Consider the following 17560-nt stretch of genomic DNA (forward strand, 5'->3'; position numbering starts at 1 on the left):
GGTCCCGGGCACTCTTTCCCCTCGGGCTTTCTCTTGACTGGTGGACAAACTTTGGGGAGTCTGGAGGTGAGCTGCTCTTGTGGCCACGGTCTTTATATGGCTGGTCCAGTTCAGTTTCTGGTCAATGGTAACCCCACGGAATGTTTATGGTGGGGGATTCAGTAATGGTATTGCAGTTGAATATCAAGGGGGAGATGGTCAGATTCTCTCTTGCCAGAAATGTACTGAATGAGTGATTGTTGGTTGGAGCATTGGTAGGGCGTCCTGTGATTGACTTAAGTGCCTCAAACTTTGGAGGGGTTGGTTGTGGGGTGGGGAGGAGGTGGGGAGAGATAGAAAATATCAGTTGAAATTCCTGTTCCTAATTGCTCCACAGTGATCCCACTCCACCCTCACCCCATCATCTGTCCTGGGAAGTGCATGTGTGGAAGTTGGGATTGGGCTCAACTGTGCTTCTTCTTGAATGGCTATTTGTGATTGGCTGAATGCTCTTGAAGCAACCAAGAATTGGTAATAAATGCTGCCTTGCCCATGTACCCACATACAAAGAACAAAATAAACATCTGGTGAGGAAGCAGGGGCGCTACCAGCTATGAAACTGTCTGAGCAAGAGTCAGTCCCATAACGGGAGAAAAGTCAAAGAAGGGAGTGTAATTTTTAAAGATCCTTTAATGGGATGTGGGCTGTGCTCATTACCCATCTCGAATTGCCCTTGTGAAAGTGGCAGTAAGCCACCTTCTTGAACCACTGCATTCCATCTGTTTCTTAATGTAGCAGAGACATGAAGGGCAATGTACTTCTCTATACACATCTCGCTGTAGGTTGGACTGGTCCTTGTCTCGACCATTAAAATCTTTTTATGCTAGGTTTACTTTTTCGCCCACAGTGATATCTAATGATTGTACCTGTTTTACAGTATTCTAGCCAGATGAGCAGGGTGGATGGAATTTCAGATCATCCCAGTGTCCCGATAGTTGGACAACAGCCCATCCTCGAGTACAGAAGAACTCCTCAGCAGGCATCTCTTGGAGACAATGCCATGTTACAAGACAACACCAGCGAAGTTGGCATCTTGCAGGACAGCTCTGTCAGTCACGAGATGGTGGGGTCTCACCGCCTCCTGCAGAGCGGAACAATCAGCCATCAGGGAATGATAACTGACAGTGACCCGATGACTCAGAACACCATGAGAAGCGCAGATGGACCGGACAGTCATGCTGCTGTTACTGTAACACAGAGTTTGCCGTGTGCACCCCAAGTAAGTATCTTGTTTCTTTTTTATTTATATTTCTTCCAAAGAGATTTGGGAGTCCCAAATATAGAAATCATTAAAAGCTAGTAGACAAGTTCAAAAAAACAATTAAAAATTAATAATGGAATGTTGGTCTTTATTTTAAGGCCTGGAATACAAGGGGGAAAGAAGTCATGCTTCAGTTGTGCAGCACCTTGATCAGACCCCATCTGGAATACTGTGTTCAGTTCACTATACCTCAGGAAGGATATATTAGTCTTGGAGTGGGTGCAGCACAGATTCACCAGAATGATACTGGGGCTGAAAAGGTTAAATTATGAGGACAGATTGCATAAACATGTGTTGCATTCTCATGAGCATAGAAGATTGAAGGATGGCCTGGTGTTTAAAATGTTAAAAGTATTTGATAGGGTGAATACAACGACTTTGTTTGCTCTGGTGGGAGAATCGAAAACGAGGGGACGTAATCCTAAGATTAGAGCTAGACCATTTAGGAGGGAAATCAGGAAGCACTTTTTCACACAAAGGGTAACAGGAATTTGGAACTTTGTGTCCCAAATTGAATGGCTGAGCAGGCTCGAGAGGCTAATTTGTGTACAGCAGGATCCCACAAACTGTCTCAGACCGCTCCTTGGTCTGTAAAAGACCAGAACAGCACCTCTTCCCTCACCGTGCCAAATTCCCCAAGTTAAGTTAGTACCCTATCCAGCAGGGCCCTGTGTGCAAGGAAAACCTCCTGTGCTTACGCTAGCTGAAATAGCAAAGACTTGAGTCAGGCCCTGCTGAATAGGGAGCCAGTTCTAACTAGCCACCTAATTAACTAACTGTGCAGCTGCTACTACTAGGCAGCTTCTTTGCCATTGAGTCAGACTGAAGGAAAGTAGTCATGGCACAATTTCTGATCCGTATTTATCCTTCATCCAGCTTAGAGCCATTGAGCTGGAGTGCAAGTTGGAGAGAATCTGACACATAAAGGAAGGGGAGGAATTTCTGGACAGTTTTATCCAGAATATAGTCACACCGCAGGGGAAAATACAGGCTCAGGAAAGGGAGGATGTGACTGATAGAGAGCCAGCAGTAAGGATTGAGGAGAGGTTAAGATGGGGCTCCTGCAGACACCGGTCCTGTCCAATAGGTAGGATGCAGTCGCTACCTATGAGGACAAGAAGAAAGACTGCAGGGAGGGCAGCACGATGCAGACCAAGGCATCGTGGCTCAGAAACCTGTCAGTGAGGGTGGGGGCAGAAGAGAGCAAAATAGAAATATGGTGGTAAGAGGAGACTCTATAATTTGTGGGATAGATAGTGTCTCCTGCAGCCAAGAATGAGAATCCTGAAGGTTGTGTTGCCTACACGGTGAATTCGACCTCATGGTGACTGTAGAAGAACTTGGAAAGGAAAGGGGTAAATCCAGTTGTTGTGCTCCATGTTGGAACAAACGACATGGGTAGAAGCAGGGAGTAGGTCCTGCTGAAAGAGTATCAGGAATTAGGCTCTAAATTAAAAAGCAGGATCTCGAGGATAATCTCTGGATTATTTCCCGAGTCACATATGAAATGGCATAGGAACAGACAGATCAGGAGAATTAACACATGGCTAACGCGCTGGTGTGGGAAAAAGTTCTTTTGCCATTGGACACCGGCACCAGTTCTAGGACAGGAAGGAGCTGTACCGATGGGATGGGCTCCACCTGAACTGGGATGGGACCCGTGTGCTGGCGGAAAAGGTAAATAGGGAGGTGTCATAGGCTTTAAACTAGTAAAGTGGGGAGGAATCTGCAAGAAACGTGAACAGAACAGGGCAGGAGAGCATAAGGAAAGAATAAAATAAAGAGGGATATTAATGACAAGGGAATAAGTAGAGCTATAGAACGGTGGTGGCATCATGCTTGAGATGGTGCATTACGTTCATAGATTCCACAAAAAGGCAGGTAGAGATTGCAGAACTCAGTGGTACAGAGGGATCAGGGTGTCCTGGCAGATGAATCACAAAAAGTTAGCATGCCGATACAACAAGTGACTAGGAGGGCAAATGGAATGTTGGCATTCGTTGCAAGGGGAATGGAATATAAAAGAGGGATGTTTTACTGCAGCTGTACAGGGCCTTGGTCAGGTGGCATCTGGAATACTGTGTCCAGTTTTGGGGTCTCTATTTGAAAAAGGATATAATTGTGTTAGAAGCAGTTCAGAGAAGGTTCACTCGACTCATTCCTGGGATGAAGGGCTTATCTTGTAGAGAAAGGTTGAACAGATTGAACCTATACCCACTGGAAAATGAGAGGTGATCTTATTGAAATATTTAAGATCCTGAGAGGACTTGATAGGTGGATACCCGGAGGATGTTTCCACTTGCGGGAAAGACCAAAACTAGGGGACACGGTTTAAAGATAAGGGTGCTCCCATTTACAACGGAGATGAGAATGTTTTTCTTCCAGAGGGTCGTTAGTCTGTGGAATTCCCTTCCCCAGGAAGCAGTGGAGGCTGATCATTGAATTTTTCTTATTTGATTGACAAGGAAGTCAAGGGCTATGGGGGATAGGTAGGAAAGTGGAGTTGTGGTCACCATCAGATCTTATCAAATGGCAGAGCAGGCTCGAAGGGCCAGATGGCCTACTCATACGAAGGTAAGAACATATGAATTAGGAGCAGGATCTAAAGTTGTAATGTAGGAAACATAGCAGCCAATTTGCACATAACAAGATCCCACAAACAGCAATGTGACAATGATCAGATAATCTGTTGTTTTTTTTTGTGATGCTGATTGAAGGGTAAATATTGGCCACGACACAGGGATAACTCCTCTCTGCTCGGGATCTTTTATGCCCGCTTGAGAGGGCTAACGCGACCTTGGCTTAACATCTCAGCCAAAATGCATCTGAAACCTGAAATGTCTGACAGTACTGCACTCCCTTAGTCCTGCAGTGGAGCGTCAGCCTTTGTTTTGTGCTCAGATCTCTGGAGTGGGACTTGAACCCTCAACCTTCTGATTCAGTCAAGCATGCGACCCATTGAGCCACATCTGACTCCTTAATGATAAGGAATCATTATGTGCATGTTCCAGTCAGGACAAGCACATCAGAAGTAGTCTGGTTGAGAGATCTTGATTGAACTGTATTTTATGGTCAGTGGCGAAGCAGCAGCACTTGCTGCTGACCATGATCTAAAGTGCCTGCTCACTCAACATGATGCTCCTGACGAGAATCTTGCTGGAAAGGCTAGAGGATTCCCTCATTGCGTGGGCCCCACTGTAATTCTGCAGTGTCCTCTAACAAGGATGTAAAGGGCAGAGCGTGTGGTGAATCTGTCAAATTTGATGGGAACAGAAGAGGCCCACACAAGATTTAAAAAAAAAGGTTTGGGTTACCTATGACAAGGCAGTGGGCATTTTTAGTGTCATATGCATGTACACAGGATTGTAGCGTCATGTAAATGACTGAATAGAAATTTGAACCTTTTTTTAAGTCATGAGTGCAATCATTTTAAAAAGTTAGATTTAAACATCAAATTTAAAAAAGGCAGATAAATGATATCGGAATGATGTTTAAAAAGTCACAAAACTTCGGGACTGCACATATGCACTGTAGCATAAATTCTGAAGCTGAAGTGGTCTATTCTGTGTGGCTCCAGAGGGTTTGCTCTTAATAACTTTGCGACACGAACATTAACAGGGAAAACATGGCACTGGTCTGAATTTAGGCTAATTGTCCACTTAGAATGAACTTTTCTTGCCAGTTAAGGCTGGTGTTTCCAGGTGAAAAGTGTTCCTTTGTCAGTTCACGACTATTTCATCAGGATGGTGCCGGAATGATGTTTTCAACTTTCAAAGCCACTGCTCTCCTTGAATTTATCCAAGTTTTTAACATGATTCTGAATGTTTATCTGACTTTTTAAATGATTAAACTGGTACTCACTGGTGTAATGATGGCAAATGCTGACAGCTTTGCTGTTATTACCATAGCAAACTAAAGGTGAAAGAGGGAATCGAGGAATTATAGACCAGTTAGCCTAATATCTGTTTTTGGGAAATGACTCGAGTCTGTAATTAAAGAGAGTGACTGAACTCCTTGTAAATTTTCAGCTGATCAGAGAGCCAGCATGGATTTGTAAAGGATAGGTCATACCTGACGAGCCTAATTTAATTTTTTGAAGAGGTGACTAAAGTAGTGGACAGGGGAACGTCTAGGATGTTATTTATTTGGACTTCCAGATGACATTCGATAAAGCTCCTCTCAAGAAACTGTTAGCTAAAGTTAAAGCTTAAGGAATTGAAGGCAAATTGGGCAGGTGGTTTAATTGGCAGGGTGTGACTAGTAGTGTCCTGCAAAAAGCTGTGTTGGGGCCTCAGGTATTCACTGTATTCATTAAGGACTTAGGTGATTGAATAGAAAGCTGCATATCCAAATTTGCCCATGACACAAAGCTAAGTGGCATTGTAAGCAGTGTAGATGGAAGCATAAAATTCCCAAGAGGTAGTAAGTGGCCAAAAATGTGGTAAATGGATTTGAACTTGGGCAAATGTGAGGTCATCCACTTTGGACCTAAAAAGGATAGAACAGAATACTTCCTAAATGATGAAAAGCTAGAAACAGTGGAACTCCAGAATGTCATGAACCGGTGGAGAAAATAATTAAAAAGGCTGATGGGATTAGCCCTTGTATCCAGAGGACTAGAATAAAAGGGAGTAGAAGTCATGCTCCAGTCATACAGAGCCCTGGTTAGATCACATCTGGAGTCACTGTGAACAGTTCTGGGCACCACACCTGAGGAAGGAGATATAGACCTTGGAGGGAGTGCAGCGGAGATTTACCAGAATGATACCTGGACTCCAAGGGTTAAATTATGAGGGGAAATTACACAAGCTAGGGTTGTATCCCCTGGAATTTAGAAGGTTAAGCGGTGATTTTTCAAGATGTTTCTTGACTGAATTCAAGACTGAAGCCGTGCACCATTTGGGTAATGCGAGGGAAAGGTTTTGTAGGTCACAACTACCAGGGGCCTGTTGAGTCTGCAAACTGGATAAGGATGTTATATTATGTAAAGCAGCCAAACAACTTCTGAGGACATCTCTCCTCAAGTGATTCTATGGACATTGTATTATTTTCTTTTTGTGTCTGTATAATGAGTGACTTGCATTTTTATAGTGCTTTTTAAGACCTTAGGACATCCCTAAGTGCTTTACCATCGGTGAAATACTTTGTAAGTGTAGGCACTGTTGTAATGATGGAAATATAATGAGGTAAATGATCAAATAATTTAGGAGAGTCTAGGACAATGAAACATAATCTAAAAAGTAGAACCAAACCTTCCAGGAGTGAAATTAGGAAGCACTTCTCCACACACAGTAGGGGTAGAAGTTTGGAATTCTCTTTTCCAAATGCCAGGTTATGCCAGATCAATTGTTAATTTTAAATCTGAGATTGACAGATTTTTGTTAACGAAAAGTATTAAGGGATATGGGGCAAAGATGGGTATATGGATCAGGTTGCAGATCAGCCATGATGTCATTGAATGACGGAGCAGGTGATGGACCTCCTCCTGTTCCTATGTTCCTAAAATCTGGGCCAATGTCTGACCATGAATGAAGTTTATTTTATGAGGCACAACTCACGGTTTCAGTCTGCAAAATATTAAATCAAGGGCAGATTACAACCAAACTTCAGCCTTATCGCCTCCATTTCTTTGCATGAAGAGGTGTTGTGCTGGTGATGGGACAATATTTCAAATTTTCTGGTCCTGCTCAAAGTTCTAGTCCTACTGGCAAAAAGTGCAGCATGAAATCCAAAAACAAACCTCACCAGATGCACAATCGAGTTGGACCTAGCACTGTCTTCTGAGCCTTCCCATCATGGTCACCTAGACTGAGAGAGCAAATTTCCAGGCTTTCTCCTACTGATAGTTCAAAGGTCCACTGATCTGGTAGCAGGCAGATCGCATCTCGTCAATATGGGTCGACAGCAAGTGACGACATATGACGACCAGTGTAGTCTGGAAAAAAAAATCCTCGATGAGGCTGAGCCAAGAGAAATGCTCAGATCTAATTCCCATTCCTGCCCTACTGCGAATGGCAGGTCAACATATCAACAGCACCTGTTATATAGTGCAAGGCATTGTGTGACAGGGACAGCTTCTACCTCATCTGCCCATGGAAATTCACAAAATTATACGCCTGCTGTTGAGAAGATCAGACATTTAGACTGCTGTAACAGGCAGTCACAGCAATGAAAAGCAATACCACCCACCAAGGACAGGCTACTGTAAGTTGCTATATATGGCTTACTCTCCATCGATCAGTCATGCTGGTCAATCATGTGTACACGAGTGAAGGCCACGTGTAGTCTTCAGGTGATTTGTTATGCCCACTGAACTGCATGTACAGTCTATCGACTTGGTAGGAGAAAGCGGAATGGCAGTATATAACCTGTTTGCGTCAGCGGTTTCATTATGAAGAGGAATCTATAATGGACTAAGTTGACAGGAAGTGTGTGCAGAGGCATGTATTTGAATATTATAGATCTGTATTTCCTCGGTGGTGCAGCTACATCTGGTGAAATAAGCAACATTTTTTAAAAAAAATTTTATTACAAACTTGGACATTTTCAGTTCCTGAGGTAGAAAAATGGTAGTTATTTTTTTTCTCAAAAAGCAGTTTGAATGCGTTAATTGGCTCATCTTTTTTTTATTGGCAGATATCCTGACTGGTCATTGAAGATTGGTTACGTTTTTTGGATTAGTAATGTCTTTGGTAGTTTTGAGCCGCTTTCCATGTTTGTATTCTTATGTCCCCATCTCTTCGGTTTTGATTTGCTGCTCTTCAACAGAGTGTGATGAGTGAAGTGTAATAATTACAGGAAGTGCCCACTAGATGCTAGATTTTAAATGTACTACTATTAGGTCTCCCATGGCATTGCACACAGCCAGTGTCTTGCCTGTCTCTTTTGTATTCCTGTTGCTGTTTGTTCCTCGCCAGTACTTCTCTCGCTTTGTTACTCTTCTCTTTTACTCCTCTCCCTAACTTTGTTTCTGCCTCTGCCCCATTCGACTTTTTCTTTGCTTTCAGTTAGGAGGTGGTGGATGCTGTGATGTGGAATAGAGCTGCTGAATTCTACAGCCCTAATTTTCTGGCAGTAGGTGCAGAGCAAAGTGTAGTCCAAAGCCTTGGTGGCTTGCTTCCTCTGTCTTCTCTCCATCCCTCTGGTTTCCCCACCCTACCTCGCTTTTACTATGGCTTTACCCTGCCTCTCCTCTTCCTAACCAATGGCATAATGAAAGAGGAAGTAGTTGAGACAAAGGCTGGCTAACCTTGAAGTTAGTAAGTTACCAGGACCTGATCAGATGCCTCTGAGGGTGCTGGGGGAAATAATGGTGGAAATATGGAGGAACTGGTCATAATTTTCCAATTCTCCTTAAATCAGAGGGGTTTTGCTAAAGACTGGAAAATTGCAAATGTTACACCTGTATTCAAAAAAGGGTGCAAAGATAAATCCAGCAACTACAGGCCGGTCAGTTTAAGCTTGGTGGTGGGAGCAGCGGAGCCCGAGCCTTCGTGGGGTTCAGCATACTGGGGTTTGGGTGAGGGAGGAAGCAGCGAAGCCTTAGTCTCTGTGGGATTCGGTAGACGTAGGGCGGAGGGAGCAGTGGAGCCTGAGTCTTGACTGGGACAAGCAGGTGGGGAGGGAGGTTTGGAAAGAGGGGCTGTTGAGTGAGTGGGAGAGTGGGGAGGGGAGTTGGGAAGAGGGGCTGCTGAGTGAGTTGGGGGGAGGGGAGTTGGGAAGGGGGCTGCTGAGTGAGTGTGTGGTGGGGAAGCAGGTTGGGCACTTGCAAGCTCCCTTCCAAGCCACTCACCATCCTGACTTGGAACTATATTGCCATCATTTCACTGTCGCTGCGTCAAAATCCTGGAACTCCCTCCCTAACAGCATTGTGGGTGTACCCACACCACATGGACTGCAGCAGTTCAAGAAGGCAGCTCACTACCACCTTCTCAAGGGCAATTAGAGATGGGTAACAAATGCTGGTCTTGCCAGCAATGCCCACACCCCATGAAAGAATAAAAAAATAGTTCTGGTCACCACACTTTAGGAAGAATGTGAGGGTCCTTGAGAAGATGCAGAGGAGTTTTTTTTGTTTATTAATTTGGAAGGTGCTGTCAAAGGCACCTTGGTGAGTTACTGCAGTGCAGTATAGCTGGTACACACTGTTGCCACTGTGCATTGGTGGTAGAATGGGTGAATGTTGAAGGGGGTGGATGGGGTGCCAATCAAGCGGGCTGCTTTGTCCTGGATGTTTTTGAAACTGCACTCATTCAGGCAAGTGGAGAGTATTTCATCACTCTCCTGACTTGTGCCTTGTCGATGGTGGACAGGCTTTGGGGAGTCAGGAGGTGAGTTACTCACTACAGAATTCCTAGCCTCTGACCTGCTCTCGTAGCCACAGTATTTATATGGCTAGTCCAGTTTGGTTCCTGGTCAATGATAACCCCCAGGATGTTGATAGTGGGGGATTCAGTGATTGTAATGCTATTGAATGTCAAGGGGCGATGATTAGATTCTTTCTTGTTGGAGATAGTCATTGGCTGGCACTTGTGTGGTGCGAATGTTACTTGCCACTTGTCCACCCAAGCCTAGATATTGTCCAAATCTTGCTGCATGTGGGCATGGACTGCTTCAGTATTTGAAGAGTAGTGAATGGTGCTGAACATTGTGCAGTCATCAGTGAACATCCCCATTTCTGACCTTATGATGGAGGGATTTGCCAGAATGGTTCCTGTGATGAGAGGATTAAAAGTAGCCTAAATTTAAAATTATATTGAAACCTATCTGAAGGGAATGGGGATTTAAAAAAGTATAAGTGTGTTTACATCTACACTTGCAGTAATGCAACATAGTAGGAGCAGCACTCAGTGTTAGGATGTTTGAAAGGCAAGTATGATGACAAGTACTCAACCCCAGACATTCCAAAATTGCGCCTTGGAAATAAGTGTGACAACAGGAAGTGTTTGCTGGTCTTGTTGATGCAGGATGTTTATTACATTGCTAGTGAATTGTTTGCATGGCTGACAGGAAGTCAGGGTATTGTGTTTTATAAAGAAGTGTGTATGGTGGTGATAAGTGTGAGGTGTGTGCACAAGATTATTGCGCACTGTGGTGTGAAGGTAGTTTGGGGTGGAACGTGTTTAATAGGAGTAATAGGTGTTGGGGTAGAGTACAAAGTAAGGAAGCTGGGGGTGGTGCTAACAAGCAGCTGACATCCAATGTGGCACTGTTAGTAGTGAGTAATCAGGAGTTTGTGTTGTGTTGGGCTGGAAGTGAGTAGTATTTGGGAACAGGGTAATGTACACGGGTGTAATGAGAAGTTGAGGGTTGGGAAAAACTGGCTGAGGGAGGAGTGAAAAGTTTGGATGAGGAGTAATAGGCATTGGGATTTTAACAGCATTGAATAGTTGGAAATCAGTGGGTAATAGGTATTGGGAAGGAAGGGCTTTGGCGTGAGACGGTAGAATGAGTTTGGAAACTATTGTGAATTGGGCCAGCAGTGTGGAATTAGGATAAAGACAGAAAATGCTGGAAATACTCAGGTCAGGCAGCATCTATGGAGAGAAAAACAGAGTTAATGTTTTTGGTCTGGTGCAGAATAGAATGTGAGTAATTAATACTTTAAATGTAATCCTGTGAAATTTCAATCACCAGTTTGTTGCAAAATTCTTTGGAAAAAGCAAAGCAACTCCGGATTCTCGCAGGAATCAGGGAAGGCATCCTTTCCTTCAACTCAGAAATCTACTGGTGGAAAGATACTCTGAAATGTTTGGAAACCCTAAAACTGATTAAATTGATCCACCAAATTGTTTTTGTGTCCGTTAATGTCTTCCTTACAGTTTTAATTTCAAGGCTTCAGTCTGTCTGTAAAGCATGGGCTCTGACTGGAAATGTTCACTCCTGGAAAGTTTTGAACCAAGTCTGTGCATTCTGAACATATGCTGTTGGCCGAATTTTCCAATCTGTGTATCAGCAGGAATTGAAGGGTGAAGGGGGTGATTTCCCCTCAGCCAGCAAAGATTTATCAGCTTCTTCCCCAAACACTTTACAAATGGGAGATTGAAATACGAAAATAACTCATGTCAGTTAGGCATTATTTAAAATATTAACTTGGACAAGACTTCTTATGATCATGCCTGTGGTTAGCAGCAACTGTAGTTTTGTTTGTCTTCCTGTTTGACTGTCAATAAAACTTAGGTTTATTGCGATAAGAACAGAAAATGCTGGAAATGTGCAGCAGATCTGGCAGCATTTGTGGAGAGAGAAGGAGAGTTAACGTTGCAGGTCGATGACCTTTGTGGATCTTTCGATGACCCGATGAAAAGGTCATCGAGCTAACACGTTAACCCTTGTCTCCAAACATGGATTTAAGAGGTAAATTCTGGAGATACAGTGCGAGTGACTACCCAAGACATCAAGGTAGCATTTGACTGCATGAGACATCAAGGAGCCTGAGTGAATTGAACTCAAATAGAATCAGGGGATGACACTCCACTGGCTGGAGTCATACCTAGCACAAAAGAAGATAGATGAGTTAGAATCATAAAAAAATATGGTACAGGAGGAGGCAATTCGAGCCATCTTATCTGGGCTGGTTGAGCAAGAGCAATCCAGTCTAATCCCATTCTCTAGCTGTTGGCCTGTACCATCTCAGTTACAAAGTCCAAGTTCAGATCCAAGTACTCATTTTTTTTAATGCTGTGAGTGTTTCTGCCTAAACACTATTTCAGGCAGTGAGTTCCAACCTCCTCCATCCCCTGGATGAAAAATAATCCTCCATAGCTCACCTCTAATCCTTCTACCAATTACTTTAAATCCATGTTCCGGGGTATTGACCTCCATGCTACGGGTAGTAGGTCTTTCCTATCCATTATCACCTATGTTGTTGGAGATCAATCATCTCAGGCAGGACATTACTGCAGGAGTTCCTAAGGATAGTGTCCTAGGCCCAGCCATCTTCAGCTGCTTCATCAATGACCGCCCCTCCGTCATTAGGTTAAATGTCTGGCTGTCGTTGATGATTGCACAATGTTCAGTTTCATTTGGCACTCTTCAGATACTGACGCACTTCATGCCTGTGCCGCATAGAGAACATTCAGATTTGAACTGATAAGTGCCAGCCACACAATGGGGGGAGGGAATGATAGCATAACGATAATGTTACTGGACTAGTAATCAACACCTGAACGAATGTCCTGGAGATGTGAGTTCAGATCCTTCCATGGCAGCTGGGAGAATTTAAATTCAATTAATTTATAGACCTGGAATAAAAAGCTGGTCTTGGCATTGATAATCATGAAACTACCAGAATGTTATAAGAACCCATCTGACTTATTCATGTCTTTAGCGAAGAGAATCTGGTCTGGCCTACATGTGACTCCAGACCTACAGTAATGTGGTTTGACTTTTCACTGCCCTCAAATGTCCAGGCAAATCACTACAGAAAAGTTGAATAAGAATAAAACCAAGCGGACCACCTGGCATCAATCTTGGCACCAGAGAAGACAAAGGCACACCCAGCCCAACTGATCCTGCAGAGTCTTTTTGCTAATTTCTGGGACCTGTGCCAAAATTGGGAGAGCTGTCATGCAGTCTAGCCAAGCTATAATCTGATATAGTCACATTCACTGAAGCCAATCCTCCTTCACCATTCATGGGCACATCATGTTCCACTAGAGGTGGCTCACAGTGGTATACAGTTGGGAGGGAGTGGTCCAGGGGGCCCTCAACATTGATGTTGGACCCCATGAAGTCTCATGGCATCAGGTCAGATATCTGCAAGGAATCATCCTGTTGATTACCACCACCTCCCTCCCCATACACACACACACACCTCCCCCCAACCCCGAGCTGATGAATTAATACTCTTCCATGTTGAACACCAATTGGAAGAAGCACTGAGGGTGGAATGGGCACAGATTGTACTCTGGGTGGGAGATTTCAGTGTCCCATTACCAAGATTGGCTTGGTAGCACCGCTACTGACCTAGCTGGCCGAGACCTGAAGGACATAGCTGCTGGACTGATGGTGAGGGAAACAACAAGAAGGAAAAACTTACTTGATCTCATCCTCATCAATCTACCTGTTGCAGATGCATCTGTCCATGACAATATTGGGAGGAATGACCATTGCACAGTCCTTCTGGAGATGAAGTCCGGTCTTCACACTAAAGGCATCCTCTATCGTGTTCTGTGGCTTCATCACTGTGCTAAATAGGATCAATTCAGAACAAATCTGGCAACTCAAAACTGGCATCCACGAGACACCCTGGGTCATCATCAGCAGCAGAATTATATTCATCCACAATCTAACCATATGGCCTGGCATATCCCCCACTCGAAAGCCAACTTTGATTCAATGAAGAGTGCAGGAGGGCATGCCAGGTGCTGTACCAGCCATAACTAAAAATGAGGTGCTAACCAGTGGACTACATGCATACTAAACAGCAGAAGCAGCATGCTTTAGATAGAACTAAGTGATCCCACAATCAACGGGTCAGATCCCTACTTCTCCAGCTCTGAAGAAGAGGCATATGGACTCGAAACATTAACTCTGTTTCTCTCTGCACAGATGCTACCAAACCTGAGTTTTTCCAGCATTTCCTGTTCTTATTTCAGATTTCCAGTATCCACAGTATTTTGCTTTCACGATGGCAGTCGTGAATGGCGGTGGCTAATTATACAACTAACTGGAAGAGGAGGCAGCTCCATAAATATCCCCATCCTCAATGATGGGGGAAGCACAGCATATCAGTGCAAAAGGTAAGGCTAAAGCCAGAAGTACTGAGTTGATAATCCATCTCAGCCTCATGAGGTCCTACCATCAGAGATGCCAGTCTTTAGCCAATTTGATTCGCTCTACATGATACTGAGAAACGGCTCAAGGCACTGGATACTGTAAATGCTGTGAGCCCTGTCAACATCCCGGCAATAGTACTGAAAACTTGTGCTCCATAAATACCTGCACCCCGAGTCAAGCTGTTCCAGTACAGTTACAACACTGGCATCTACCCAACAATGTGGAAAGTTGCCCAGGTATGACCTGTCCACAAAAAGCAGGACAAATCCAATCCAGTCAATTACCGCTCCATCAGTCTACTCTCAATCATCAGCGAAGTGATACAAGGTGCTGTCGACAGTACTATCAAGCAACATTTACTCAGCAATAACCTTCTCATCGATGCTCAGTTTGGGTTCTGCCAAGTTCACTCGGCTCCAGGTCTCATTACAGCCTTGGTACAAACATGGTCAAAGACTTAAAGTGCAGAGGTGGAATGAAAATGACTGGCCTTGACATTAGGGCAGTATTTGACCGAGTATGCCATCAAGGAGCCTTAGTAAAACTGAAGTCGATGGGTCCATTGGTCATGTCTAGGAGGATGATTGTAGTTGTTGGTGGAGAATCATCTCAGCCCCAGGACATCTGCAGAAGTTCCCCAGGGTAGTGTCCTCGGCCCAACCACCTTCAGCTGCTTCATCAGTAACCTTCCCTCCATCATAAGGTTAGAAATGGGGATGTTCGCTGATGATTCTACAATGTTAGTACCACTTGTAACCCCTCAGATAGTGAAGCAGTCCATGCCATCATGCAGCAAGACTAGGACAGCATTCAAGTTTAGGTTGATAAGTGGCAAGTAACTCCTGCCACACTTAGTGCCAGGCAGTAACGATCTCCAACAAGAGAGAATCTAACTATTGACCCTTGATGTTCAGTGGCATTATTATCGCAGAATCCCCCTCCATCACTTCCTGGGGGTCACCACTGACCAGAAACTGAACTGGACCAGCCATATAAACACTGAGGCTACAAGAGCAGGTCAGGGGCTGGGAATTGTGCAATGAGTAACTCACCTCCTGACTCCCCAAAGCCTGTCCACCATCTACAAGGCACAAGTCAAAAGTGTGATGGAATACTTCCCTCTTGCCTGGATGAGTGCAGCTCCAACAACACTCAGGAAGCTCAGTATCATCCAGGACAAAGCAGCCTGCTTGGTGGGCATCCCATCCACCAACTTAAACATTCACTCCCTCCACCGCTGATGTACAGTGGCACCAATGTGTACCAGCTACAAGATGCACTGCAGCAACTTGTCAAGGCTCCTTTGACAACACCTTCCAAACCTGCAACAGTTACCACTTAGAAGGGCAGTGGTAGCAGCTGCATGGGAACGCCACCACCTGCAAGTTCCCCTCCGAGCCGCACACCATCCTGACTTGGAACTATATCGCTGCTCCTTCCTCTTTGCTACGTCAAAATTCTGCAACTCCCTTCCTAACAGCACTGTGGTTGTATCTACACCACACAGACTGCAGCGATTCAAGAAGGCAGCCCACCATCATCATCTCAAGGGAAATTGGGGATGGGCAATAAATGCTGGCCTAGCTAGCGACACCCACATCCATTGAACAAATAAGAAAAAAAAACACCCATCGCCCTTGCAGATCCCAGCTCTGGGAAGTTGAATATATATTTTCAAATGCATTCTATATTGCATTTCTGTCCTTGGTAAGGAATTAAATAATTGAATCTTCCACTTTACTGCACTCTTCGGCAAAACATTGCAAGTGATATGTAGCATGATGAATGTTATAAACAGTGTGTTAGGATTCGCGGGGTACCCTCCTTCAGTAAACGTGAGTGTCATTTAACGTATAGCATAAAGTTCATATTTAATTGGTTTTTTAGAAAGATGTTTGCCACAATGTTGGCAAGGCCCCATTTATTAACCATCCCTGTTCAGCTTAAGAAGGGGAAGGTGGACTTTCTGCTTGAACCACTGCAGTCCTTGTGATGGTGGCTGCACAGTGTTTTAAAGTAGGGAATGCCAGATTGTTAAACTAGACAATGGAACAGTTAATATATGCCCTAGTCGGGATCTTGTGTTACTTGGAGGCCTTAGATTTGGTTCAGATATGTGGAGAGACTGGAGGCACTGGGATTGTTCTCTTTAGAGCACAGAAGATTAATGGAGATCATTTGACATAGATGTGTTTCTCATCACCCATGTCTCCCAAACCCCTTCCAACTCCACTTCAGTGTTTGCCTTGGTGGGGGTGTGGGGGAGAATCTTCCCCCTAAGTCACTAACAACTGCACTTTCAAACTCCTAACAGCTTACCTTTTGGCCTTCCCTTCATTACAATACTTCCTGAAGCAGTTGATCAATTCAACCTCTCCCTCACCTATATCTTCAATGTCTTTACCTATTTTTGATCTCTATTTCCCCTTGTATGGCCTGCATTATTGCTCCCTCTATACAGTATCTGCTACTGGTCCCCTAACAGTAGCTTTAAGCTCCACTGGTCAGACTATGAAAGCGGAGCAGGCCTGGTTTCACCCAGTCTTGGAGTGTGAAAGGCCAGTTTGATAACCCACTGTACCACCCAGTCCCAGAGTGTGAAAGGCCAGTTTGATAACCCACTGTACCACCCAGTCCCAGAGTCTGAAAGGGCAGTGTGATAACCCACTGTACCACCCAGTCCCAGAGCGTGAAAGGACAGTGTGATAACCCACTGTGCCACCCAGTCCCAGAGTGTGAAAGGACAGTGTGATAACCCACTGTACCACCCAGTCCCAGAATGTGAAAGGACAGTGTGATAACCCACTGTACCACCTAGTCCCAGAGTGTGAAAGGACAATGTGATAACCCACTGTACCACCCAGTCCCAGAGTGTGAAAGGACAGTGTGATAACCCACTGTACCCAGTCCCAGAGTGTGAAAGGACAGTGTGATAACCAACTATACTACCCAGTCCCAGAGTGTGAAAGGACAGTGTGATAACTCACTGTACCTAGTCCCAGAGTGTGAAAGGACAGTGTGATAACCCACTGTACCACCCAAGTCCCGGAGCGTGAAAGGACAGTGTGATAACCCACTGTACCTCCCAGTCCCAGAGCGTGAAAGGACAGTGTGATAACCCACTGTACCACCTAGTCCCAGAATGTGAAAGGACAGTGTGATAACCCACTGTACCACCCAGTCCCAGAGTGTGAAAGGACAGTGTGATAACCAACTATACTACCCAGTCCCAGAGTGTGAAAGGACAGTGTGATAACCCACTGTACCACCAAAGTCCCAGAATGTGAAAGGACAGTGTGATAACCCACTCCCAAATCCAAACAAGATAGCTCTTCTATGCCAGGCAGGCTTTTTATGGTACCTAGAGCTTCCTTGGTGACCGTGTTCTCCCTGCAGTACAACTCATGGAGTACACCCACCTCTCCGACTGTTTATTGCAGTCATTGATGACCTTCCCTGCCTTTGTTCCCATGAAGCTGT

At 44.6% G+C, this 17560-nt stretch overlaps 1 protein-coding gene across 4 annotated transcripts in view; it reads left to right on the forward strand.

Annotated features, from left to right (window-relative positions):
- The window catches only part of LOC144672647 (zinc finger protein 148-like), a 156876-nt gene that overhangs the window by 20044 nt on the left and 119272 nt on the right, over window positions 1-17560 (forward strand). For all 4 annotated transcript variants that reach the window (XM_078534513.1, XM_078534515.1, XM_078534516.1 and 1 more), the window contains exon 2: window positions 917-1258. In XM_078534513.1, coding sequence (XP_078390639.1) covers window positions 929-1258 — 330 coding nt within the window. In that variant the 5' untranslated portion in view covers window positions 917-928. The remainder of the gene's footprint in view (window positions 1-916; window positions 1259-17560) is intronic.

This window comes from Cetorhinus maximus, chromosome X, assembly GCF_964194155.1.
Source record: "Cetorhinus maximus chromosome X, sCetMax3.hap1.1, whole genome shotgun sequence".
Lineage (NCBI taxonomy): Eukaryota > Metazoa > Chordata > Chondrichthyes > Lamniformes > Cetorhinidae > Cetorhinus > Cetorhinus maximus.